Source organism: Micromys minutus (genome assembly GCF_963924665.1).
Source record: "Micromys minutus genome assembly, chromosome: 9".
Lineage (NCBI taxonomy): Eukaryota > Metazoa > Chordata > Mammalia > Rodentia > Muridae > Micromys > Micromys minutus.
In genome coordinates, this window is record NC_137978.1 from 18,139,153 (window position 1) to 18,166,387 (window position 27,235).

General features: G+C 45.0%; 1 protein-coding gene across 3 annotated transcripts in view; it reads left to right on the forward strand.

Annotated features, from left to right (window-relative positions):
- Nucleotides 1–27,235, forward strand: part of SLC24A2 (solute carrier family 24 member 2) — a gene marked incomplete at both ends in the record, with an annotated part of 226,804 nt that overhangs the window by 175,866 nt on the left and 23,703 nt on the right. For all 3 annotated transcript variants that reach the window (XM_080921633.1, XM_080921634.1, XM_080921635.1), the window contains 2 exons: nucleotides 10,946–11,044; nucleotides 14,505–14,623. In XM_080921633.1, the coding sequence (XP_080777759.1) occupies nucleotides 10,946–11,044; nucleotides 14,505–14,623 (218 nt within the window). The remainder of the gene's footprint in view (nucleotides 1–10,945; nucleotides 11,045–14,504; nucleotides 14,624–27,235) is intronic.

Here is a 27,235-nt window from a genome sequence, read left to right on the forward strand (position 1 = left end):
GTCAAGGCCATCTGGGGATGCAGATCTGGATGCTGATGCAGACATCCTACTGGGAAGAAAGGATGTTGTTTATATCTAGGAATAGCCTAATGGTTCTCACCTTTCTTGGAATGAGTCGATGGGCCATCTGTCACGGAAAGCAATGTCTATCTTGTCAGAAGGAAGAACTTCAGGTCCCTTGGGGATCAGCTGGTGGTAGTGCTGTGAGTAGAGAAATAAACCAGCCTTCCACGGTTCAGAGATAAATTTCAACCCAACCTAGGAAATCCTTTTTCCTCCGATATCTTCATAGGCAGGGTGGCCTTGCTTAGGAAGGAACAAGCCTTTTCTGAAGAGGTATGATCAGATGTTGAACACCCCTCACTCATATCCACAACTGTCCCTTAGGAAGAATGGCATTGCTCCATCCACTCCAGCCTCCCAACACCTGGCCTTGTAGCTGGTTCAGCTGAGGAGTCGTTGGTGCCTCCTGGGTCACACACCTAAAGAGAATACCTTAAGTATTGTTTGATCCAGTTCACAAGTAACACAACAGCTACTAGACCTTTGAAAGAATAGAAGGTGATACATTTCCTTTTTATGACCAACCCAGACATTTACCAGAGTAAACATTTCTAGTCACAAGTTCATTTTAAATTCATTAAAACTATTTTTTATTTAAAAAAAAATACATGCACACAAAAGTAAAAAGGAAGGCACTCCTTAAGGAAAGACTATGAATTTCCTTTCTCCTCTGCAATCAACCTTCCTAAGGCTGCAACCCTTTAATAAAGTTCTTTATGGTGACCCCCAATCATAACTGTCATTTTGCTATGGTCATAAATCATACACATATCTGTGTTTTCTGATGGTCTCTGGCAGCCCCTGTGAAAGGGTTATTCAACCACAAAGGGGTCGAGACCCACGGATTGAGAACCTATTGTCTAGCTGCATATGCTTAATACAAATGCTGAAAAGTAGGGATGCCAGGTCAAAAGAACTTGCATACACATCTCACAATCTGAAAGACACATCCAAAGTCCCCTCCGTTTATGGCCTCACCAATTTATTTTCCTAGTGGCAGTACCCGGGAGAGCCTCAAAGACGGGATTTAAATAAGCCCTTTGAAGAGAGATGTTTTCCTGACTCCATGGCAAAGTAGATAGGTGCCCTACAGCTACCTTCTACCTACTTGTTTTAGAGACCTGAGTTTTTAGCAGAGATGAGTTAAAGCCAGGGTACAGCTTTGGTTGGAGTGACTGCCCTCTTAAAGTGAGAAGGTTGTTTCTCCTACACAGGACATCCAATCCCAGACCCCTGACACCCTCACAGAAAACCTGGGAAACACTGATACCTCCCTATATCCCAGTGATGGAGGTTGGATCTCCACTGTGCAGGGACACCATTGCCCTCTCTACTGTGCAGCGAGAGAGGGGGGAGCCCTACTGTACACAGGCACCATGGCATTTTCTACTTTTCAGTGACTGAGCAGGAACCCTACTGTGCGCAGGCACCATGACCTGTCATCCAATATGAGTGCTGGAACCTCACCGCCCAGGCACCATTTCCATCCCTATCTTCCAAGGACCAAGGCAGGAGGCCATACACAGACACCATTTCCAGTACTGTGTTGTGTTTTGTTCATTCAGTTCACAGCTAAATCCATCTAGTCCAACTTTTCATGGCCAGAGAATTTTGAGGTATTTGAACAGATGCTTTCTGGAAGGCTGGGTTTCATCCAGAAAACAGATATCTGAACTCACTATGACTTCTTCAGGGATGTATTCTGGCAAGTATCTCCCTGGGACTGGATCTTCAGAAGACAAACAACAACAAAAAAATATATGCATAACCATGCTAAGCAGCTAGTTCTGGGAACTGGGTCTGTCAGAGAGAGCAGCCCCAACCCTGTGGGCAAAGCTGCCATCCTCCTGAAGACTGGGACCAGGGAGTTCTTCCTATGAGAATACATCTGCTGCTCAAATGCATTGCATCCTATTTTCCTGATCTAAACTGTCAGCAGTAAAAGCAGAAAGATCAGACTTGGCAAGCTCAGGCTGGTTTTGCCACACTGCATATGTAGGTGTTAAATGGCAGCAGAAGGCAAACTGTGATGCTTCGCCCTGTCTGTTCCTGACATCCCTGGAGCTCACGAGGTTAGGTTGCCTCGTCTCCATCAGTCAAACCGAAATACTGTCATTGTAAATTATTCCCCCAACACACATAGAACTGTGTGTGTGTGTGTGTGTGTTTGTGAAGATAAAAAAGAGGGTCTGGAGAGATGGCTCAGCACGTAAGAGCACTAGCTGCTCTTCCAGAGGTCCTGAGTTCAATTCCCATAGGGGCTCACTGCCATCTGTAAGTCAAGTCCCAAAGGACCCAATATCCTCCTCTGGCTTTAGTGGGCATCAGACACACAAACATAGTGCACTGGCAGACATGCAGGAAAACACCTGTGCTAATAAAATAAATAAATGAGAAGAAGGAAGGAGAGAGGGAGGCAGGGAGGGAGGGAGGGAGGGAGGGAGGGAGGAGAATCCATCCCGGATAGGAAGCTGGCATGTTGACTTAAGGATGGTGAGTTCTCCTCTGATTAACTCTAAGATGAACTGAATTGTAGGATTTCAGTCACGGGCCTCTCTGCCTTGAGTTAAGGAGTTCTGGCTGTGCTTGCCTTTCTGCGGAAAAGCCATAAGATGTGCAGGTACCACACAGCAGTGTGAAGTAGAGGGGAATGAAAAACAAGCAAACCAACCCAGGAACTCAAAGCGATTCTTTTGCACAAGAAACCCAGATGACAACAGATTACATGCCAAAAGGGGAAAGAAAGCCACAAAATAGTGACCGCTGCCAATTAAGTTTTAGTGAATCTAATGTCTTACTTTATGTAAAGAGAAAACATTGGGTAATATGCTGCCTTATCAACAGACAAAGGTTTTTTTCCTAGTTTCTGTGTTTTATAACCAGTTTACAGAGACCTACTCCAGGTCAGCGCCTTAATCAACTGCCTTGGACCAGACCTTGCCTCCCATTAGAAAATACTGGACTTAAGTTCTGGAAGTCTCTGGGTGTACCGGCTACTTTATCAATAGTGTCTATTTATCCATTAATCTCTTGGCTCTCTCCAAGGACCTGGGGATAGAAACCAAGAGAGACTTTAAGGCTTCTGTGTGCAGGCCCACCTAGCTCAGAAAGCCAAATCTAAGAACGAGGCTTCACTGAGACCTCTTTGCCTGGGAGCAGGAAAATGGTCACAGAATAAATTTTCGAAAGCAGAGCAAACTCCCTGATAGGCCTTGCTGGAAGTGCCAGTTTTCCTGAGACCCTGCCTTAAAGATGTGCTGCAAAGTTTTTAGCTTGCATACTTCACACTCCCTGAATTTCATTAGATACCACTTTCCAAAGATGACCACATTATCTGTTAGTGCTACTAAATGTTGGAAATCCACCAAAAGTGTGAACTTAACCAGTCTCCCGAGGCTTCTGTCATGTTCCTTAGGGCTTTTCCTCTTTCTTACCCACTCTCCAGAAGTAAACACAGAATTGAGTTTAAAAGAAAAACCCACACTCCTCCCCACCAACCCCTTCTCTGATGTTTATGGTAATGGTGCCACATCCACAAACCCCAATGCTAGAGCAAGCCTAACGTTAGGGGACAGATACAGCAACCCCTTCCTCAATGCCCAAATAATAGCTAAGGAGAGTCAGAAACATGCCTTGAAGGATCTCTGGTGAACCCCCATAATAGGACAGGTTGTCTTAGAAGAAAGAGATCTCTGAAGGCTATGGTGTCTAAGATGAGATTTGGAAGAGTAAGATAAACCACTTAGTGAGGAGCAGTGGGAGCCAGGTAGGAGATGAAGAGGGATGAAGGAAACAGTATAGACGCTGGAGTTCAGTGAAGATGCTAGAGCAGACACCAGCCAAGGAGGCCAAGCTTGAAAGGTAAAGTCAAAGGTCTCCGCATTGATGGGGTGTTAGCCCTGGAGAGAGAGCTAAGATGTGTCTGGGTGTGGGATACTATCTATAGTGTAGACAGCAGCAGCTTGGACAGGTAGAAGAGCAGATCCCTAGGAAGGGAGATGATGCCCCAAATCTGGAGCATTTGAGTTTGTCAGAGACGCTTCTGACTGGAGGCGTCAGTCTTCTGGAGAACAGTCTGGACTTTGGGATTCATGGACATTCAGGATTCCTCGGGAGAGGAGAGGTACAAGGGTGCAGGGGGAGCTCTGAGGATTACTAATATTTGAAGAGCTCCGTAGGGGTTGTGAAAAATTACAATGATTTTGAAGATGGGATAAAAGGGCAAATGCTACAAAGAAATCAGGTCATGAGGAGGCAAAAAGTAATAATAATAACCAAGGGCATGTAGCCCAGAGAGATGCTGGCAGGCATGGAGTGCAGATGTAGGACCAGAATAGCCAGGTTTTCCAAGTAGGGTACCTGCAAGAGGAAGAAGAGAGGGCAGTGCCAACAGGAACTGAAGGCCCCAAAGAGACCTTGAACCCGAGAGGAGGCTAAAGACTGAAGATGATACAACATCTATGAGAGGAAAGTCTGTAAACCAGAAAGGATAAAAGCAAAAATGTCAGCATTTAAATTCCAACATTTGTAAAATGTTGAAAATATTTCAATATGTTTACAGAAGTGTGATCATTCTCCCCATGATGAGGTAACCAGCTCAGAGATATAACATAATAAATTCACACTGACCAGATGGATGCCTTCTAACTCATTACAGATCTAATCAGATGGTCAAACCAATAAATGTCGTGACGCTCGAATTATGTTGACCACTCCTACTATGAAGTTCACTCAGAATTGACCAGTGACAATTTACAATGGTAATTCAATTTGATTAATATCAATGTGGTATAATAAGTAAATAGTATAGTAAATTCATGATGATCCTCAGAATGAGGGAAGTAAATTTGGAAACTGCTTTTCAAAAACAGATTTAGGGATAAATAAAAATCCTATGTTTTGTTTAAGATAAAATTATTATCTTTAAATTTTTTAAAATAACTTTCTTTTAAAGAATAAAAAGCAAGCCAGTCCCTATTAAGAAATTACTGTTTCACAGAACTTATAAAACAATCTATTTGTCCGTCCTAGCTGCTAGGTAGCCTCTGTGCCAAGGGGCCTTTTCACCTTTATTCTCTGAGCTCAACATACACACATACACACACACACACACACACACACACACACACACACACACCACAGCCATCAAGAAGCTACAGTTAGAGTAGGAATCTGAAATGCCTGTGACTAATCCAGGTTGTAAATGTTCCAGAGGCACCAGACAAAGCTACCAAACTCTACTGAAACAGTAGCACAGGTTTGCTTAAGATTTCCAAGGCTACCATGAGCTTTTGGGTAGAGCTTCATTGTAGTGTGCATCTGATGTACCTGATGTTGTTGATTTTAACCACTGAACTGTCTCTCCACCCCCACAAACCTGGCTTTACTGGGGAATAGAGGGGGCTGGGAGAATGCCCCTCCTCAGTGAAGTCTACCCTCTAGTGGTGAAATGGGTATGTTGCCAGGAAGCTTGACACAGGCTGACACACTGGTAGACAAATGTCATGAGACCAATGACTCTGAAAAGTTGGAGTGGGTGCCCACTTCAGATTAACCCCTTATAAATTAGGTGACACATAGGAAAGGAGGAGCAGAACCCAGCCTTCTGTCCCCAGGTTTCCACAACACTTCTACTTTCATCCCAAAGACTCTTTGGGGAGCTGGCCCTGGAAATTGACAGAAGAAGCCTTTCATCTCTGGGCTATAAGTACTCAGTCTATCCCCATTGTCACCTGTGTAATGATAGCAGGTTCTCATGTTGGGTGGTCTCAGTCCCACCATAGCCATAACCTGGGAAGGTTCCGAGAGAACTGAGCTTAGGTTCTAGCCACTAGGAAGGAAGTCTAACCTTATCTATTTGCCTTGGGATGAGGAGCACAAGCTTTACTGAGCTCTACTGGGTAGGGTGCTGAGGACACAGCAAGAAGGAACAGAGGGAACAACAGGAAAAATCCCTGACAGCTTTTCTGCCTGTAGAAAATAACACATAAGCAACAGTAAGAATGATGATTATTATATCGTGTGTGTGTGTGAAATATATATATATATATGTATATATATATACATATATATATATATATGTATATGTATATATATATATTCTGCCTCTGAGGAAATAAGCTGGGGATAGGAAATGCTAGAGTGCAGGGAAGGCTCAGGGAAGGCAAGAAGAGGTGGTGACCATTGAACAGATACTAGAAAGAGTGATTTCTAACAGGAGAGCTTTGCACAGAGCAGACCAACCAGTGCAGTGGTCCAGAGTGGAAGGTTGCCCAGTGTTCAAGAAACAGGGGGAATGGGGCTATCCTGAATGGAGCAGACCAAGAAGGGGGTGAGGGCTGACAGGGACAGGGTGGTCAGGGATTAGATAGAATCCTGCAGGCAGCTATAAGGACCTGTACTTTCACTTTGACCTGGAGATGCATTGTGGACCATCAATCAAAAAAAGATTAATATGACCTAATTTATCTCTTCTCCCCCCCCCCCGAGGTGCTAGGTTGACAGAGAGGTAGGGGATGAAGAGGACACATCAGCTGGCTGAAACGCTCCTGTAGGGGGGCGCTCAGGGTGGGACTCAGGAAGTGAGAGCTGGAGTGAGAAGTGGGCTGAAAGGATGTGAGAATGGAAACATCTGATTGGCTGGTGGACAGCTTAAGAAAAGGAGGGGTGCTGGGGAGACCCGAGGCAACACCCCTGGGCTGTCAAAGCCTTGTCAGAATGAGGAAGGCCTGTCGGCTGGATTCCAGTCCGACCTTTCATGAGAAAAGACAAAGTAGTACACGGTCATGAGGGACAGGACCGGAGCTCAAGTGACCTTTGGCTTTCAAAGCTACCTGCCAAGTCCTGAACTTCAAAGAAAGTGACAGAAAAGAAGGGTTTGAAAACACAGAAATAGACTTGAAGGGCTGTGCTTTCAACACTCTCTCTCTCTCTCTCTCTCTCTCTCTCTCTCTCTCTCTCTGTCTTCCCCCCCTCTCATTTTTTTCTCTTCAAGTGTCTGGCTCCATTTACATCTGTCTCTTTAGTCCCATTTTTTATTATTTGTTTGTTTGTTTGTTTGCATTGATGGAAACTCAGGCTCTGACAGTCTGGACCTAGTCTAGTCACAAGACCCAAGGGTCCCTTTTGACAGTTGCCTGTCACAGACTTGGTGGGGGGGAAAGTGAAGGGATTTCCAGGGGGCTGTTTTAATTCATTGGTAGCAGAACAGAAGCCAAGTTTCCTACCCTTGAGTGACCAGGTTGTCATGGTGGCGCTTGAGACTTCTGTTTTACCTTGGAGTGATCCAGCCAAGGATTTTGGTGGCTGTTTTTCTCAATTCCTTCTCCTTCCCAGGAAGCCCTCGGCTCCCATCTTTTCCTTCCAAACTTCCTGACCACCCCCTCAACACACCCTCCTGTGAGGACACTCAGCTGGTACTCTTGCACATTTCAGATCAAACTAAACTATACTAAAATTGTGTGCCAGGTTTGACGTAGGTGCCTCACGATCCCAGCCGAGTTTGCTATTTCCGAGGCTTCTAAGTATACAAATATCTGTCGCTATAAAAAAGAAAAAAAAAAAGACAACACCTTCAGGGTTTGCACCACAGCAGGGAATATTTTTAAAGCTGCTTTGAATCAGGCTAAAAAAATCACTCACCTTGAAAAGTATTCAAAGGTGTCTTGATTTGTTCTTACCAGACACAAAGCAGCGTGGTTGTTTCTTACGCCCATCCTCTGGGCCCCCACCGAAATGTGAGCCTAACACTTAGAGGTGATGTTTAGAGGATTCCCTGAAACTCCAGCACCAATCAAACAAGCTGAACTGAGCACAGCTTCCTTTGTCCAGCTCTACCTTCCACCCTCAGAAGTGTGCTCACTAAACACGAAAGGTGGACCTTACCAAAAATCCTTAAACATCAAGACAAAACCCCTTTGGATGTGGGTGTTAGCATCAGCTCTCAGAATGAGAATAGTCCCCATGTCAGAATAGTAGGACTAAGGACAGTGGGAAGAAGCATGTGAAGAAAAGAAATTGAAGAGCTCCTTGCCGGCTCAGCTGCCTATTCGACCAAACACCAAGAGCAAAAGGCAACAGGCCAGGACCTTTTTTCCATAGCACAGGAAACTAAAGACCTGCTACCCTCCTTGGGGAAAATGGTGACACACAAGTAAGAAAGCTCTCCCTGGTGGTCACATGGCTAGGATTCCCAACACCCCAGCCCCACCATCACACCCGGTGTAAAGTATCCAACATAGTTCTTTGGGAAAACCACACCAGGTATGGTCAACTCTGTGTTGAAGGATGCTTTGTGACAAAGTGAGTGGCCACAACGGGACATGTTTGAGGGTCCATTTTTTAAATCATTTCTCTCTGGCACATATATAAGCCATGGAAGGAATCCTTTAAACGTGGACATTGTCTCTGCTGTGTGACCTAAGGGCATTGGTTGGGCTATGTTGGTTTTCACAGGCTTGCTTCTTCAACACCCCTTCCCACTTTGTTACTGTGTCATACAAACTTTAAAACAATGTATCTGATCTCCTTATTTAATAGACAGACAAGGTGACCTAAGCTCAAAGGTGGACCCCCACCAAGCAGAAAGAGTTTTGTTAGCAGAAACTCCAGGGACTTGCAAAACCTCCTTTTGCCTCTCCTGGCTACAAGACACATGATTTGAGGACTCCCTGGAATTGTCTGCCAGGAAAAGTGACCCCTTTAAGCTTAGGATTTGAGGGTCCTAAGAGCCACCCTCCCCAGCTGCCTAGTGCTCAGAGACGATCACCAGACATCCAGAAAGTGCCTGGCATCTGCTGGGTCACTGGCAGCCTCCCATACGTCTACCCGTCTCCTTTATAGTTTTCTTCTTCCCTTCCTTTCTATGCTTCCTTTCACTCCCTTCTTTATCTATCCCCAAAATGACTTTCCTTCCCTCCCTTCTTCCCACAGTTTACCACGGAGATTAAATAAAAATAGATAAGCTCAAACCACCTTCCAGGATGAGTGTCTGCCCATCTCCTTAATCCTTCCTTTCCAGTCTGAATTAGTCAGTTCTCCAATATAGTGACAACACTCTGGAGAAAAAAAAAAAACAACAACAACTCAAAGTGAGCTAAGATTTATTTTGGCTCCTGGTTTCAGAGTTCCCTGTCACCTGTCCTTTGCTTAGATCCTAGGGAAGACAGAAAATCATGGCAGTGAACCCCTGTGGCAAAGGCTGCTCACTTTGTAGTGCCCAGAAGCAAAGAGAAGTCACAGAAAAGGGCTAGGATCTAGTTCTCTGCAAAGTTGTGTCTCCTTGCAATGCCACCTTGACTACCACAGTTCCCACCACCTCCACCGGCCTACTCAAATGTCTAATCCATCAATGAAGTAAATCACTGATAAGGCAAGAACAGTCTGTTTTCTCTAAAAATACACTCAGATACGAGGAGGGACAAAACTAATCCCCTAGATTTCACTCACCCAATCAAGTTGACCATCAAAATTAGGTATCACACAGTCCATGACACCTCCGGCCCCCTCCCCCAATACCTTTGGGGAGCTCCGTTTTGCAACACACTCAATGTCTAGACCAACATCTTTGTATAGCAAGACATTTAGGTAGAGGCTGGCAAGATGGCTCCATGGGTAAAGTACTGACCACCAAACCTGACAGCCTGCCTCCCATCCCCAGCACCCACGTAGCAGAAAGAGAAAATGTACCCTCATGAGCTGCCCTCTGACATTTGGGTACATCCTCCCAAATTAAAAAAAAAAAAAAGTTTTAAAAATACAATGGATTGAAACACAAAATAAATTTAAATTCGGGAGTTGATGTTGCTCATAATACATTTTAAAAGAGAGATTTGGGTTAGTGGCTAACAGAGCTGTGAGCAGAAATGACCCTATCCTGTGTCACCTTCACATAGGCGTCCACATGTTCAATCACTCTAACTTGAAAAGTAGAATAAGATCCCCTGCCCCCGATAATATGCTGTTAGGTAACACAACCAACAAGAAGGCCCAGTAGAAAATTGTGGGTATTTTAAGGTACACATTATGCTGGAATCTACGCAGTAATCAGCTCATTTAGAAATGAGAATCTTTCGTACCTTGAATATTCCCAAGGAAGAAAATCAAAGATTTAAAGGGAGAAATGTGCCTCGTGTCCTTAAATCACTACACTTTGCATGACTGTTTTCGTGTGCTTTGTCGCATGCATCTATCCATTAACTATGTCAGTAATGAGGAGGAGATGTGCGCTATACTTGTGGCACAGCTGTTTACGGTGGTTGCTTTGAGCACGGTATTTCTTTTCCAGCACCTTTCCCGAAGTGCCTTGTCACCAACATGCTCAGTCATCCTTCTTTACCCTAACCCCCAAATGGAATCAGCCTTCCTGCTTTCACTGCAGCTGACTCAGCTTTTCTGGGGAGCTGCGATGTCTGTCCCTGACTCCTTTGGAAGCTGCAGTCATGACGAGTGCTTGGAAGCCAAAGTCAATGAGGAGGGCTGCTTGGCTTGGCTCTCCTTCCCAGCCATGGTCCAAAGCAGATCTGGAACGAGCATTTCATTCTAAAGCAGCTGTGGGTCTTCAGCCTTGTTTGGGGTTTCAGCGGTAGAGGTGGTTTGGAAAAGGATCCATGTTCTCATGCATTTTGTGAGCAGCCGGAGGGGAGGAAGAGGTCCGAGTCACATCCCCCCCCCCCATGGCCCTGCAGCTTGCAGATAGATTCTCAGATAGAGAACCTGGCTGAAGAATCCACCGAGGTAAGAAAGCGCCCCACCCCCACACAGGTTGAAAGGCATTTGGACTGGACAGAAGGTGTGGTCACTGCTGTAAGGACTCGTAGAGAGACCACCCACCTTGCAATCCTTCCTCACTCTGTCTCTCTCCTGCCACTTTCTCTTGCTTCAGGGAGGTTCAGAGAAAAAGCTTCAATTCTCCACAAGATTGCCAAGAAGAAATGCCAAGTGGATGAGAGTGAGAGGCAGAATGGGGCTGCCAATCATGTGGGTGAGTGAGAGACCCACCCCCCTGTACTTCCCTGGTAGGTATGGGAGAGGGGCAGAGGGACAGATCCAGTGTGGAACCCCTGCCTCACTACTAGTTCAGGCCCTTCCCTTCCTAAACAATGAAATGAGTTCTTCTCCCCCCGAGACAGGGTGGGAATGGACATGTATGTCTCCAGTACCGCTAAGGGAATCCACAGGGAAGAGTAATTGTAACCAAATCACCAGACAGTCTGTTCAGACAGCCACAATAAGAAAGACACACCCAAGTCATCTATGTCATTAGCATTTAGCTAGAGATGGGAGTCCTGCTTCTGTATGTTCGACTGGTGATCAGATGATGTATCTGTGATACTGCTCCCAGCACCATCATCCCAATCACTACTCACTTACCCAACAGGGTGCTTTTAAGTCTATGCCACCTCCTCTTTCTTAAGAATTCAGCACCATCAGTGCTGGGGAAATGTACCAGCAGATAAACGTTTGCCATGTGTGAGGACCTAAGCCTAGATCCCAGCACCCACACAAATGCTGGAAGGGAGTGGTGGGCCCTCCTATACTCTCAGCACTTAGAAGCCAGGGACAGAAGATACCCCAGGGAAAGACAGCTAGCCGGACTGGACAAATTAACAAATTCTGGGTTCCATAAGGGACCCTTAGTAAACAAAGTGAATATGAACCTTTGGCCTTCATACACATGTGCACACACACATGTACACCAACACAGACACACAAACACATGTACACATGATATCACAAACATACATAGGCCAAAAAATAATAAAAAAGCTAGGCAAAACCAACCTAGGTCTGTCTTGGCTGACTTTTCTAGAACTTCTGTGTGACCAGATTGTGACATTCAGGCGTCTTATTTTAACTTGGGGTATCATGTTCCTTCTCTCCTGCCTGTAAGTATAATATAACTCTCAATTCTAAATTCAGACTAAATTTAACCTAATCTGGATCCATGCTGTAAACGAAGCTATTGCCCAAGTGACTAAAATTATCTGCAGACAAATCTCAACAGTTTTGCCCTCAAAATACTTCCATAAAAGACTTCCTGCCTCTCCTACCATCCTGAAGTCTAACCCAGGCAAAATTTCAGCCAAGGAACAGTTAAAAGTCAGTTGAATATTTATGGAGAAAGTGGTCGGGAATGGGTTCAAGTGTTAACTAGGATTGGGTTATGAGTTACGGGTTTTTGTCTAATCCTCTCTGCTCCCGTGAACCTGGACACATTTTTTTTTTTCAGAATGAGCAGAATTTTGGTTTTGTATTGTAAAAAAGACAGGGAAAAGTTACTTCCCAGCTAAGCTCTGTGTGTGATTTTTCTGGTTCAATTACCAGGGCTACTTTTTCAACTCTGTTTGTTGGTTTTTCTTTTGTAAGATGGAGTAGCTTGGAACAGAATGGTTTATGTGGCTGGGCTCATTCCCAGACCTCCTCTTGCATGCTGGTGAGTGTAGGCTTAGTGTAGGCTTAGATTTAATCATCCATGACAAATAACCCCAAGGAGTGCCCTGCTGATGGGACCAGTGAAACCCTTGATAACACAAGGAGTGTGTATCAAAAACGTATGCTGTCCAAACCTCAGGAGTTTTTTTTCCTGTGTCTGTGACAATGAAGGCTGTGGTTTAAAAGCACACTCAATTTAGGGACTGTGCATAGAAACTGGATTCTTATTTGTCTATGTCAATCCTAGAGGATCAAAAGCCCCTTTGGATCCCTCTGTCCTGTGTGAGTGGATCGGGAAAGCCCAGATCCCTACACTTTCCATACCCTCATTTGTACCTCAGGACACCATGGTTAAATTCATGAGCATTTTCCTAAGACTTTCAGTACTTGACTGTTTGAAACCAAACATTTTTATGAAGTTCTTTTTTCTTGGAAGAGGGCATAATGGGGTCTCACCATATAACTCAGGCTAGCCTTGAACCTGTGACAGTCTTACATCTACCTACCAAGTGATGAGATTTTGGGCTCTGTTTTCTAACACACTCATGCTAGAAATATTTGGTTCTTCTGAAATTGCTAAGAAAAAAAAATAACCTGTTCTCCCATGAGCATCCTGTGATTGCTCACATCCAGCACAGATTAGCAGACTGGTGTCCAGACCCCCTGACTTCTGACTCATTCCCTCCTCACCCTGAACAGAATTGGTGCCAGTAATAGCCTTTCTTTTATCTTAATTTTAAAGATTTATATTTATTTTATGTGTCTATATGTGACCCACATGCACAGAGGTGTCCATGGAGCCTAGGATAGAGAGAATTGGACCCCCTAGAGCAGTAGTTAAAGGCAGTTGTGATCCACCTGATACAGGGGCTGGAGACTGAACCTAGTTTTTTGAAAGAGCAGCAAATGCTCTTAACTGCTGCGCCATCTCTGTAGCCTCAGTGAGAGACTCTCTGTTTCACCCCTGCTTAAGTCCCAGCTGAACCTAATGGGGACGGGGCACTGGTCACCTGGAAGGGCTTCTCTTAGCACTGGAAAAAAGATACCTGGCCAAAAGCAATCACAGTGACATAGATTCCGATCGTTTATTCTGAGTGCTCCCCATCGGTGGGCAGTGGTAGCAGCAATAGCAGTCAAGGTGGTACTATAAAGAGCACCAGCATTCTCCAGGCCAGGAAACTGGATGCCACAGAGGTGGAGGCAGTTGCTGAGGCAACTACAGCACAAGGAGAAGAGTGAGAATAGTAATACAGACACATCTGGTTTCTAACGTTAGAGTCCCAGAGCCTTTGAGCCTGTTCTCCTGTCTCAGGAAAGCATGACTGCATTTGCTGACCTGTAGCTTCTCTCTGCTTTGCTCTCTCACTCAGCCACGGTCCTTGTCTCAGCACCCCCACCCCCTTGCATTTCTTGGAACAGAACACCCAGGGCAGAATTTGCTTGTGAGCGTTCTCTGGGCTGTAAGAAAAAGCAGGTGGCCACATCCTCTCCCGGCACGGGCAGTTTTGGAGCCTGAGAGTATTAGAGCAGAAAGCAGAGGACCCTTCCTGGCCATCAGCCACAATGAACCATTCACCATACAGGAGGTGTTCCAGTCCGGTGGAAAGGGGGGCCTGACAAAGATGGCAGACTGGTTGTGACAGAGCATAGCCTAGAATGTGGTATCATGGACAGTGTCCTTTGCAGGAAGGTATGACTGTAGGAGTGATCCAGTTATCCACAGTCTGTATCTAAATGTCTAACAGTGTATATCTGCATCCTTGCATGGCCCCATTACGTGTGGCAGCTGATAGGGCCTCCAATAGTGTCACGTGTGAGCCAGAGCACACTAGGCAGCAGAAGCTAAATAGTTAAAAAATAAAAATAAAAATAAAATAAATACACAACCCCAGCTTCACGCCTCAGATGCCTTCTTGTCCCCTGACCACCATTTTAGAACGTTCATTCCAATGCGGCCCTTTATACCCATTGGTTCTCATCGTTTTCTTTGTGCTTAGATTATGCCGCAGAAAAAATTGAGCTGCCCAACAGCACGAGCACAGAGGTGGAAATGACACCATCCAGCGAAGCTTCAGAACCCGTGCAGAATGGAAACCTCTCTCACAGCATTGAGGCTGCAGATGCCCCGGTAAGACGTCAGAGCGTGACAGCACGTGTTCCTTGGTGGCCCGGCTCCCTACTGAATGGACATCAAGGGGGATCTGGATTATATGTGTCTTCCCCAGGGCCTCACATGGGGCGACCTCTGTGTACATCGAATGAACATCCGAACTCTCTGTTATTGTTTTCTCAGGGTGAAGGGGAGGGAAGATGCCTCGGGATAAAAAGGCATACACACTAATGTATGATAAAGATTGGTGGCTATGGTTTTAAACTCAGTGCTAAATAACATATATATCTCACAGTCACCACATCTTCGTGAGATCTTTTATCTCTCTGATGTTAATACTCTTTGGCCCCACCCAGAGTTCAACCACAACCAATGAACTGTTCTTCCAAGAAGTAGTAATAACTAACATCTATCAAACACCTACTGTGTGCCCATATGTGGTTCTAGATGCTTTAGGAATAGCCATCTTCTTATCTCGCAGCTAAAAGTACTTGGCATTGGCACCTCCACTGAACAGCCGATGAAGCCAAGCTGGCTGAGATGATGTGGCTGAGCAGGTTAACTAGTTGCAAGTAGTAAGCTAAGACTCCATCTCAGGCACGTCCAAATGCAGTCCCCGACTGCTTCCACTACAATGCCAGATGATCTGGCATTCAGATGACAGATGCTCAAACACTGGGCAGAACCAAGTGGTGCTTGCTGGGCGTTCGGATTTTTTCCTGAACAAATAAGCCAGAACTTGTAAAGTATGGAGCCTCGGTTTTGTATCTCATCAAGTATCCTCCATCACAGATAGAAAGGTGCTTCCAAAGTCTCAGGTTGGTGGGGAAGACGGTGATTCTGACTTTCAAGCACTGTAGTGAGGCCCAAGGCATGGATTGAAGTTGGCTTCCCAGTGATGATGGTGCTTCTGACCAAAGGACCATACTTTACATAGCCTCGTTCTAAAGTCTGCAAGCAGTTTTGTCCCAGAATGCTTCCCAATGAGCTATTACACAGTGCTCCCAAGGCAAACAGAGACTACAGGCAGTGTGTTCTAGCATCTCCTTTCTCTTTTATATCAAGAAATACTCTGCCATAGGGGCCGTCTGCCCTCTACAAAACAGTGTGTAATTTCTTGCCTGCTGCCCCTCATCTCTAAAAGTAATTTAGAAGGAAGTTCTCTTCCATTTATCTGAAGAGTTCAGCGCTCTCTGCCCTTGTGTCCTCTGCCTTCCTGCTTCTCACCCCGCTGCCCAGAGCCCTGGGCTGCCACCACGACAGCTCAGCACGGATCATCTGGCAGAGTGGCTTATGTCCACATGGATAAGCAGCATGTGGTGGCAGGAGGCAGGCCCCAAGGACATCTGGCTGCCCTCGGGGCTGGCACAGTCACAGGTGTACAGAGAGACACCTCATCACCAGCCACTCCATCTGGCTGGCCAAGGGACATCTGTATCCCTTCAAGGGAGGACCTTGCTGCAGGCGAGTGAAAGTCTTGCTGACCCCTGTCCGTTGAGCTGCCCCAGGTCGCAGGGCATGGAGTTGGGCAGATTTGTGTACTGTGCTGGCTCGACTGGACAGTAGTCAAGCTATCAAAAAGTCATCAGCATAGCAGACTACAGGGTGACCTACTGGTTTGTTCCAAAGCCGCAGGGCGAGCTGCCAACTTGACTGAACACTCACCTCCTTCTCCTCCTCCTTCTCTTCCTCCTCCTCTTCCTCTTCCTCCTTCAAGCATAAATCCTGAAAATACTACCTCATTGGTGCTATTGTAGGAGCTAAATGTGGCTTTGGCATAGAGCCATGTGCTAGCTGCTTACGTCATATGCCCAAACTCACTGCTCAAACAGCATTCACCCCTTCCTTAAAGGATTCCTTGGAAGTAAGTGAAAGGGAGTTATATAAGTGTGTGTGTGTGTGTGTGTGTGTGTGTGTGTGTGTGTGTGTGTGTGTGTGTATACCTGAGAGTATTGGGGATATAAATAATTTAGCTAACAAACATTTGGTAGCTAATAACAACCCAGATTAATCATGGAGGGCTCTGGAAGCCAGCCCCGCCCCAGAAAACAATCCTAGCTGGGGAATATATGAGAGCTCTGTAGAACATGTGACATTTTAACTAGGCATTGATGGATGGGAGGAATTTGTCACTCAGAGAAGAAAAATAAAATAGCAAACAATGCAGGTGTCCAAAATCTTATATTTAGTGATTGCTGATCGAGATAGTAGATCTGGAAGCTGAAAACCAAGCTTCCGGCTACTGTGTGGGTTCTTCTCTCCTCCACCCTTCCCCACCCCTTTGCTTCCACAATTTGAACCCTCTCACACTAGATATAAAAGAGAGAGAGAGAAGGATAGAGGAGAAGGGGTGACATTGTTGTCAGACTACTTCCTGCTGATTGGAGGCATCGAGTTCCTCTGGGCAAGTTTAATCTTCACTGTCAAGTTGTCTAGTTTCTTCTTGCTATTTCTTCTTTGTGCACAACTTAACAAACCCTGGCTAACAGCAGCCAATGGCAAACAACCAACAGCCTAGCCCACCTCTTGGGGCCCTCCCATTTTTATACCCTCTGGAAAAGTCCACAAACGTCACAGTCACAGAAACTACCTACTGATGACCAAAGTCACACCCCTGCTAGAGCACAAGGCAAATCATAGTCAGCTGCTGTGGACAGTCTGAAGCAGCCCTATCTCTCTCACCTGGGAATGAAACAAAAATATATTCCCATAATATTTCTGTGATTTTTTTAAAGAAACCAAAACTCCATAATTAAACCAGGAAGTGCAAACTGGCTTGAGGCTCTTTACCCACCCATCAGATCAGAAGGTTTTCTGTGTTCATCCGGGTCAACAGTGCCCTGGGCTTTGAGCAGCCACAGGGACAGAGGAGGCAGAGGAGGATGAGGGCACGGGGAAGTGCAGAGCCCTCTGGAAAGCCTTGCTGAGGTGCTGTCCTTCAAACTGAGGAGGAGTCTGCCGAAGGCACAGCAACATTGGGGCGAAAATGAGCTTAGCATGTTTGGAGACAGAGAGAGCCAAGAGCAGGAGACAAGAGCAGGAAGGCGGCCCTTTAGATGGTGGGAGGTTGGTTCTTCTTGGGCAGCAAGCAGCCACTGGACATCCCAGCTGTGGTTTGAGCATCCAGAATGCATTCAAAGTAATAATGAGGCAGAGAGGCCCGTGAGGAGCTTGCACAGTGCAGGAGACCCAGAGGAGGAGATAAGTGTACCCCACGAGGCATCATGTCCATGCTGGCCAGCTCTTGAGCACGGGGAGCTTTAAAGGACTTAGAGAGTGATGGCAGCTTCTGGATGTTTTGCAATAACACAGCTCATCTCGTTCGAGAAGGGACCATGTGGCTAGAGATGGAGGTTGGCAGCAGGGCACTTGCCTAGCATGCACCTGTCCTGGGTTCCAGGCCACGAAGCAAAAGAAAATTAGCAGAGGGTAAAATAGAAAAAGAGCAGGCACAGAAAAGTGAGTCAAGAACCCAGAAGCTCAGGGATAAGTATATGTAGGTCCATAATCTGTGTCTGTATGACCCAAGGGGCTAGCATGGTTTATACATTTCAAAATGTTTTTGTAAAAAAGAGAAGCAGGAACATATGGAACAGGGACCATATGGACCCCAAAGCCTGAAATATTTACTGTCTAGCCCTTTGTGGAGCGCGGGGGAGGGGTAGTGCTCGTGCCCAATATAGACCATCTGTAGTCTCTAAGGAGAAAGCTCGCCTATGCTGATCTGGAACGGTCCCCGGTATGCGTTGTTAAGTGGAAAGGCACCGTGCCAGAGTGTATCCTAGAGTGTGAGATAGAACAGAACACTGTCTGATACGCTAAAAGGAAAAAGAGGGAACCGGCATGTGAGCCTTTGTTTGGGACACTGCTAGAGAACTTGGCTGTGCCAGGTACCACCAGAGACTTCTCAGTATGTAGGGTTTGCATTTTGTACCAGGTAATTGTGTTGCCCAGTACAAAAAAAGAAAGAAAGAAAGAAACAGAGTAACAATAAAAATAGCAATCAGTTAAATTAGGAACAATGTAGTTCTACCATGGGGTGCTTGCCTAGCCCATACAAAGCCCTGGCTTCAACCCCCCACTGCTACAAAAGGGGGTACCTATAATCCCAGCACTTGGGAGGTGAAGACAACAGGATTAGAAGTTCAAACTGATTCTCCAGTACATGGTAACAATGATGGATGAAATTAGAACATTATTCATTCGTCATTCAAACCTTTTCCTTACCAGCTATGTGGCCTAGAGCAAGGTACTAAACCTCTCTGTTCTCCACATTCCCTCTTGATGAAACACTGTTTTTAAAAAGTGATTATCTTACAGTGTTAGTGTGAGGCTCAGCTGTTCTGCCAACAGTTTTTGGTGTGCAGTGAGCAAGGAACTCACCAGGATTTATTAAAGTTGGTAATGCTTAGGAAGATCCTTTTGGGTGGTTATTAAGTGATGAAGATGACAAGGCTTTCAACCGAATATTGGTTCTAAGACAAAGAAAGCATGGCTGCATTCCAAAGTTATTTCTGAGCCAAAATTGAGAGACTATGACAAAACTGGCCATAGAAAAATAAGAAAGGGGGTGTCATGGGGAAGGCTGGGGTGCCTGATGGTTTGGATTAGGGTAACAACTCCAGGGTAAGAATAAAATGAGATTTGTAGTGGGAAACTCCAGTCTCCTGGCACAGACTACAGAAATGACTCAGTGGTTCGGTTTTGTTAGTTCTGTGTCTTCCTAAACTGTATTTTTATCAAGTTCCATGACAAGCAAGGCATGCATCCCAACTTTATTCACGAAAATTCAGAGCCCATGCTACACAGTCGCTGCTGTTCTCCTGAGAGTTTAGCCCGTCTCCTTAATTAACCTGCTGTATTAAAAAAAAAAAAAGGATCCAGATTTGCAGGTGAATCTCACCTTGACACCTTGGGTCAAAGGTTTCTCCCGCATAGGCATTTCATGACCCACGGCTGAGAAAAACATATGAAATAAACTCTTTCCTGTGGATCACAAGACCTGTGCAGCAGACTTACTGCATGCTAGTCCGTGCAACTACAGAGGACCCAGCCTTCTTCACACTTCAGTGCTGAGTGTCTTCTTCCCTGACAAGCCAGTGCTGAAGAGAAGTGAACTGGAGCTGCCATGGGTCCACCGCCCACCGAAATTTTAAATGTTGATAATTTCCCTAGGCATAGACCCTAATGTGTTTTTACATTTTAATTCTACAAGTCTGTAGAGAGCTAGCTTAGCAAGTATGAGGGGTCCCTGGGTAGGATCCCCAGAACTGAGGAGTTAAAGGGACCAACTCGCTGCGTTTTAATTTTGGCTATCTAGACGGTACCCAGCATGCTCTGTGATGTGCCTCCTTGCTGCAGTGTCATCTTCGCTGCTGTAATACATCCCGAACTCTGTAGACACACAGAGCAGAGTTTGGGGTGTAGCTAAAGAGCTCACCAGTTTAAATTGTACCTGCTTTTTATTTTACTTTGAGACAGCCATATGGGCCTGGCAGTCATGGAACTCGCTATGTAAACCAAGCTGGCCTCGAACTCAGAGTTCCACCTGCCTCTGCCTCTTGGGATTAAAGTGTGAGTGTTCATGCCTAGCAGTGCACCATAAAGTGACTCTTTCTTTGCTCAGCTCTGATGTCATTTGACCTGAGACTACTCTGTCCTCAAGGAAGGAAATCTTAATTGTCCTTGTTTTGGTTGAAACCCAGATATATCCATGGTTAAGAAAATTCATGTGAGAAAATTACATCCCTGGATAGAAGAATGGATGGATGGATGGATGGATGGATGGATGGATGGATGGACGGACGGACGGACAGACAGACGGGTGGGTGGATGGATGGATGGATGGATGGATGGATGGATGGATGGATGGATGGATGAATGGACAGATTATGTGGAGACTGAAAAACAGACTTAGGATCTGTAAAATGCAGACTCTGTTCTTATTTCCTCAGCTTATAATTGAATAGCACCTTGCTGTGTTAAAGCCCTCTTTTTTGCATTTTAGAAGTCAGCTCTGATAGATCTCTCCCCAGGGCTTCCTTCCCTACACCCAGTAGGGTTTTTCAGGACCTGATTTCTGCAGTCCCCATTCAGTGCCTAAGTAAAGGGTGAACAGAGGAAATGTGACACAAGTGACAGTGTGTTTAAATCTATCCTTTAAGAAAGAATGATATGCTTTAAAATATCTCCTGCCTCTTAAATTTAGGTTTCCAATGGTGCTTTAGAAAAACAAGTGCCCTTTTCAAAGTTTATCATTTACTGCAGATTGTCGCTGTGATCTGAGGGCTCCCTGGAATGACTAGGTAATGCAAATGACTCAGACTGCCAGGTGTCGGGCCAATTTCCAAAATTACCCGTGCAGGTGGTACCTGGAATCCATATTCTCTGTTTCTTCTACAAACCACTACCCTTGACAGCAAACATCTATATCCACAGTGATGGGGTTAGGCACAGGGACCCCACACTCTCCTGTTAATCAGCAGGGTTGTGTGTGGGTAGGAACAGATAAAGCGCTGTGGAAGTCTAGAAACACCTTCATCTCCCTCTATTAGTGAAATTGTCCAACTCTTGGGACACCCATGGGGCACAGTGAGAAGTTTCTAATAGCCATGAAGTGGCAGGAAGTGACACAGCAGGGCCGGGGGACAGTGTTGGGAGAAGGGGCCATGCTTCTCTGTGCAGGCAGTGGGAATGTCAAAAGATTGCCCACTCTGTCGGACTGGATGGCTTCCTTAGAAAGGAACTTATTTGTGTCAGAGAAAACCCAACCAAAAAATTAAGAAAAAAATACATCAAATACAATTTGTGTTGCCTGTATATTCATTTGAGCATGGTCAAACTCCCAGTGGCCAGCCCCTTAAAGATAACTGAGTCCTTTGTAATGTATTTTAAGAATGAAATAGATGCAAATTTAAAACTCTTTAAAATCTTCTTAAATTTGAATATTGGCAAAGAATTACACCTTATTCAGTGGGAGGCTTGTTGCTAATATTTGTGCTTTCTGAGGAGTTCTAGGACTATCTCTTCATCTTTCACATGATACACCAGTAACTGACTGTTATTAAAAAGAGGTCGAGCTTCATTAACACTGGGGGGGGAATACTGGCATTGATAAACTGCTTCCAATGACTAGTTCTACCCCAGTTGATAATAAGAGGCTAAAAGGGAGTTTATGACTGCTTTTATAATTTTCTTGTTAGCTTCTGTGTTGACAAATTGTTTATTAATGTGTCAGCAATATTTACAAATCCCTGAAAACACATCAACACCAGCGTACAGAAATGCAGAAGAAAAAAACCATTTTGTCCATAACTTGTGCCTCAGAATCCCTTGGACAAAGCACACAAAAAGGGAAAAATGCCGCGTTTCAGTGGAGACACTTACATGCTGTTCTACGTAATTAGAAATGGCTCTTCGCCTTCCTGGAAAGCTGAGGTTCAGACAGTTCCATCACTCTAAGCAATACACGTTCAAACCTTGGTTTTAGTTCAGCATCTCATACAAGATAAAATCTGGGCTTGCCATTGCTCCATGGAATCTTATTTTGTGTTTCGTGTGCTAAGCGTTCGATGCCAGGATTTTTTTTCTGAATGTAAAGTAGATTAATGGTGTCATTGTAGGGGAATTAATTCCTTCCTTCCCACCACCTGCAGTGAATGTGTTTATGTTTTAAGGAAATCTGTTTTCTAGTTAAAGATTACGTCTGTCAGCTCAGGATGTCCACACAGAAGACCAGGCAAATGCCTCGGATGGTTCATTCCCTCTAAAGAGGGATGGCGTTTGACTCGGGCTCTTTTCAACTTACTCTGTGTGTAGGAAGCAATGGGTATAGATCCTGAGGCTAAGGACATGTTACAGAGAATAAGGAATGTTAGTGGAAAATGAGAGGTCAGTGAGGCTCTCAGAACACAAAAGTAGGATATTCGAAAACTCACAGATGAGTTTTTTAAAGGACAAGTGATAAGCCAATTAAATGAAGTAAATGTACTTCCTTTCCAAGCCAAAGCATCTACTCAGCAATGAACTTCTGGAAAAAGATAAATACCTGTTCAGTCATCACATTATCTACTCAGACAGCATGGAGGGGTGACGTATACAACACACACTCATTTTCTTTCCTTGGTGCATGCAGAGACAGGATGGGGGGTGGAGGGTACACAGAAAAGGGAGAGAGAGAGAAGCCTAGGGGTGGGGGACACTTCAGGGAAGAAGCACTCTGTGATACTTTTCATAAGGTAACTCATCTTTTCATATCAGGGTCCCAGGCTCACAACCTCATTAAACCGTAATTACTTCTTCAAAGTTCCCATCTCCAAACACAGTTCCCTGGGGAAGGGAGGGCTCCACATGCCTGCAGGTTTCTATTCAGCCACGATGCTTCCTCTTCCGATAGATAACTGACGTTTTCCTATATGACTTTCTAGCTTTCTATCAACTGCTCTAAAATTTTTTCTTCTTCAAGACTTCCTGGTTTTGTTGTTTTTATAGAGGAAAGGGGAATGACAGTGTATCACTTAGAAAGGCGAATGACAATGTATCACTTAGAGGGGCAGAGCCTTTCAGAGACCGACCCAGAGCTCCCAGACTGCTTTGAACACAACTCTGCACACCTTGTTTGATAAGTCCATAAACTAATATTGAAATCCTGAAAGTTCAGATTCCATGGTGACTTTGAGATTTTTTTTTGAGTCTGTGATACTAACATGACCCATAAGCCAGTAGTAATGTTTTTGTGGCTGTCTTAGTTTAAGGTTTCTATTGCTGTGATGAAACACCATGAACAACTTGGGGAAAGAAGGGTTTATTTCACTCACAGTCCCATATAATAATTCAACAATAGAAACAGTGAGGGCAGAAATTCCCACAGGTTAGGAACCTGGAGGAAGGATCTGGTACATATCGTAGAGGAGTGCTGCTTACTGGCTTAGTCAGCCTGCTTTCTTATAGAATCCAGGAACACCAGTCCAGGGAGCGCACTACCCACAATGCCCTGGGCCCTCCTCCATTAATCACTAATTAAGAAAATGGTTTACAGTCAGATCTTTTGTATTCAAACATTTTATTCGTTTACATTTCAAATGATATCCTCCTTCCCAGTATTCCCTCCACAACCCTCCCCCTTCCCCTTCCCTTTGCCTCTATGAGGGTGCTCCCCCACCCACCCACTCCCACCTCACTACCCTAGCATTCTCCTATGCCTGAGCATCAAAACTCTACAGGACCAAGGGCCTCCCCTCTCACTGATGTTAGGTAAGGCCATTCTGTGCTACATGTGTATCTGGAGCCATGGATCCCGCCATGTGTGCTCTTTGGTTGGTTTTATTGAGATCTTATTGAGGCATTTCCTCAGTTCAGGTTCCCTCCTTTCAGATGACTATAACTTGAGTCAAGTTGACATAAAACTGGCCAGGACGCTGGGTCAGTCTTGTCCACAATCCCACATTCTATTCTGTAGTTGGTTGACAAGGATGTCTGTGAGTATGTTAGCCTCCACAGATTGGCCAGTTCATTTTGTAAGAGACTAGACCAGCAGTTTGCACCATTTCCTTTGTGCCAAACACAGTTTGGCTTACATAACAGGCACCCTGTGGAAGTCTCCCTCCACTTCTACTAGGGCAATTGGTTGTTGACCGTAGAACCATTCACTGTTTTAAGGAGTCACTGTGCATTTGGGGTAATTTTGCCTTAAAAACTTCCAGCACTGCTATTGTTTTTAAGTCTGCATAGAGCTCCGAGTCAAGGTGTCACAATATTATGAGTCTTACCATCTGCTTAGAAGCTCAGTTTCCGATAGGAAGTCATCTCAGAGCTACCTACTGAGTCACATAGTGGTTCTCCTCAGCACTGTGCAGTTCCCCTTTCCTTTTTGTTTAGAGTCTTCTGTTATCCATTTGAACTAAGACAAGAAAACTGGATCGCTGATATCACTGCAGTCAACAAATGCTTGTCAATACTGGATGGGTGAACAGACAGGGAAAACCATGCAGTTTCCAACTTCATATCAAATAAGTGAATTATCTTGGGACTCTACTGTTGGAAATGACATTATAATTCACATAATCAAACCTCCCTCCCAGAAGAAATTATTTCCCTGTTTATTTTTAAGAGTGATAACAGCCGTGTTTTGATTGTTCTGTGCTAAACACTGTTCTACATACTTTGTTTAAACTATTTCAGGCCAGTGCTGTAAAGGAACGTTCTAGAACAAAACTTCTATTTTAAACAGCTTTCTGTTTGACGTCCTATTTCATAGGAAGCACATGAGGGGTGGATCTGTGTTTCTGGAGCCGGGCTACAGCTGTCTTGTCATTAGATGAGGGACCATCAGGATGTCCTCTGGGAGCATCTTACAGGCTCACTGCCCAGGCCCACACACCTTTCGCCAGTTCCCATGGATACCTACGTTGAGAGATGATGCATGTTACCAAAGAGCTTTTGTTTTTTTTAATGCTTTGGGCACAAAGGAGGAGAAAGGTAGACCCGGAATAAAGGCAGTGCTGTTTTCTTCAAACACTGAATAACAGAGTCCAAAACTGGCCCAGCTCACATCTCAGGCCTTGCTGACATTAGTCCTAGGACTGATTATCGTAAAGAGTTTCATTCATTTTCTACAATGTCCCATCGATATCTATTTTAATGGTAGCCAAAATGGATTATCCACTGCTATAGAAGTCTGGGGTGGTATCAAGCAATAAAACCCACATACAAATCTCATTGTTGGGGCTTAACTACCACCATCCCCTTCAGCAAACCCAGGGGAAAGCAAGTCTGTCTTCTTGCCTGTGTTTGAGAGCCCGGTATTCACTGGTGTCTATAGCTCCTGCCTTTCAGCTTTTTCAATTTTTTTAAATTAAATTACACAATTTCTCCCTTCCCTTTTCCTTTCTCCAACGTTTTCCATCTTCCCCACAAAATCGTGACCTCTTTTTCCTCTGTTACTTTTAAGTGTGTGTGTGTGTGTGTGTGTGTGTGTGTGTGTGTGTGTGTGTGTGTGATTTCAGGGGTGACCACTTGGTACTGGATAACCAATTAGGGGATTCATCCTTGGGGAAGACTATTTTTCTGCTCTCAGCTTTCCTTAGCTGTCTGTCTTAGCTGTCTGTCTATGGGTGGGCCCCAGTGAGATTCCCCTTCCATGTTAGCTTGTCTGTTGCTACTGTCCTTGTCCAGGTCTTTCATTGGCAGTCATTTTGCTGAGGTACTGTGAATGTATCTTCCCTGTCACTTCTAGGAGACACAATCTCACAGCAGGTTTCCTGATCTTCCAACTCTTACAATCTTTCCACCCACTCTTCTGAGATATTTCTAGAGCCTTAAATGCAGGATTTACGTTGTCGATGGTAACAGATGATAATTTTTAAATGTGTGTCTTAGAACCCCGAGCTAAGGAGACAGCTTCTCCTGTCCATGCCCCCAAACTGCCCTTCACATCCCTGGAGTGCCGTTGGGAATGCTTCGAAGCACAGATAAAAAGGAGGAACATGGAGAGGTTTAGGTGGGGACAGATTCTTTTTGAAAATAGAAGTGTAGGCCATCCAGACTATCAAAAATTGGTTTTGGACTCAAGATAATAAATGGGGAAATTTCTGTTAAGTGCTTAGTTTGTTACAGCTGAGCTTTTAATTTTTTTTTATTTGAGTGTGTGTGTGTGTGTGTGTGTGTGTGTGTGTGTGTGTGTGTTCCTAAAAGTCCTGCCACAGAAGCATAAAGACCTAAGTGCAGATCCACGCTGTTGAAGTAAAATCCACATGCAGGGGTACACATCTGTAACTCCATCACTGGGGGGGCAGAAACCATTAACCAGCCAGCATAGCTGAATCATTGGGCTCCAGGTTCATACCCACAAGAGACTGAATTTATTACAGAACAAAGCTGGGAAGCCTGGTGCCATGGGTCACAAGTGCCTGCTCTGTGGCATTGAGAAAGGGGACAGTGGAGAATGGAGAAGGAGGTTTCTAAGGCCTGGCTGGGATAGAGGAACTTCTTTCAGCAGGTCATTTCTCATCTCCGAGCCCTCAGCCATCAGCCAAGACAGGTGGTCTCGGATGTGGAACTTGCTTCTCTCAGCACCTAAAACTGCTTTGCTAAAAGACCCTGGAGTTTGACAACTACAGTTGGCTTTTCTGACCTATGAGCACCCACAGGAAACTTGACTGACAGTTCCTCAGGGAGGTAGTCCCCTCTCAGCCTCAGGATGGCATGGTTTAAAGTCCTGCTGGTTTGCGATACATCAGTGTCTTCAGGGGACCAAATGCCATCCCATGAACATTGCAGACACTGAGGGGCTGTCGTTATAGTCTTACCCAGCATCATGCCACACTGAGGTGCTACCAACAGGGAAAGGCAGCACTCCTAAGTTCTGAAATGAGTAAGGACAAGGGAGTAAGATCTTCACTTCCAACTTGAAGCAAATAAGTCCCAGCTAAATTGAGTTGGAGGCCAACCCTGGCGATCCTGAGGCCACTTTCTGTGAAGTGGGGGTGAGGTCTTGCCACCAACCAGTAAAACTAAATCTATTTATTATATATGAGTACACTGAAGCTGTCTTCAGACGCACCAGAAGAGGGCATCAGATCTCATTACAGATGGTTGTGAGCCACCAGGTGGTTGCTGGGATTTGAACTCAGG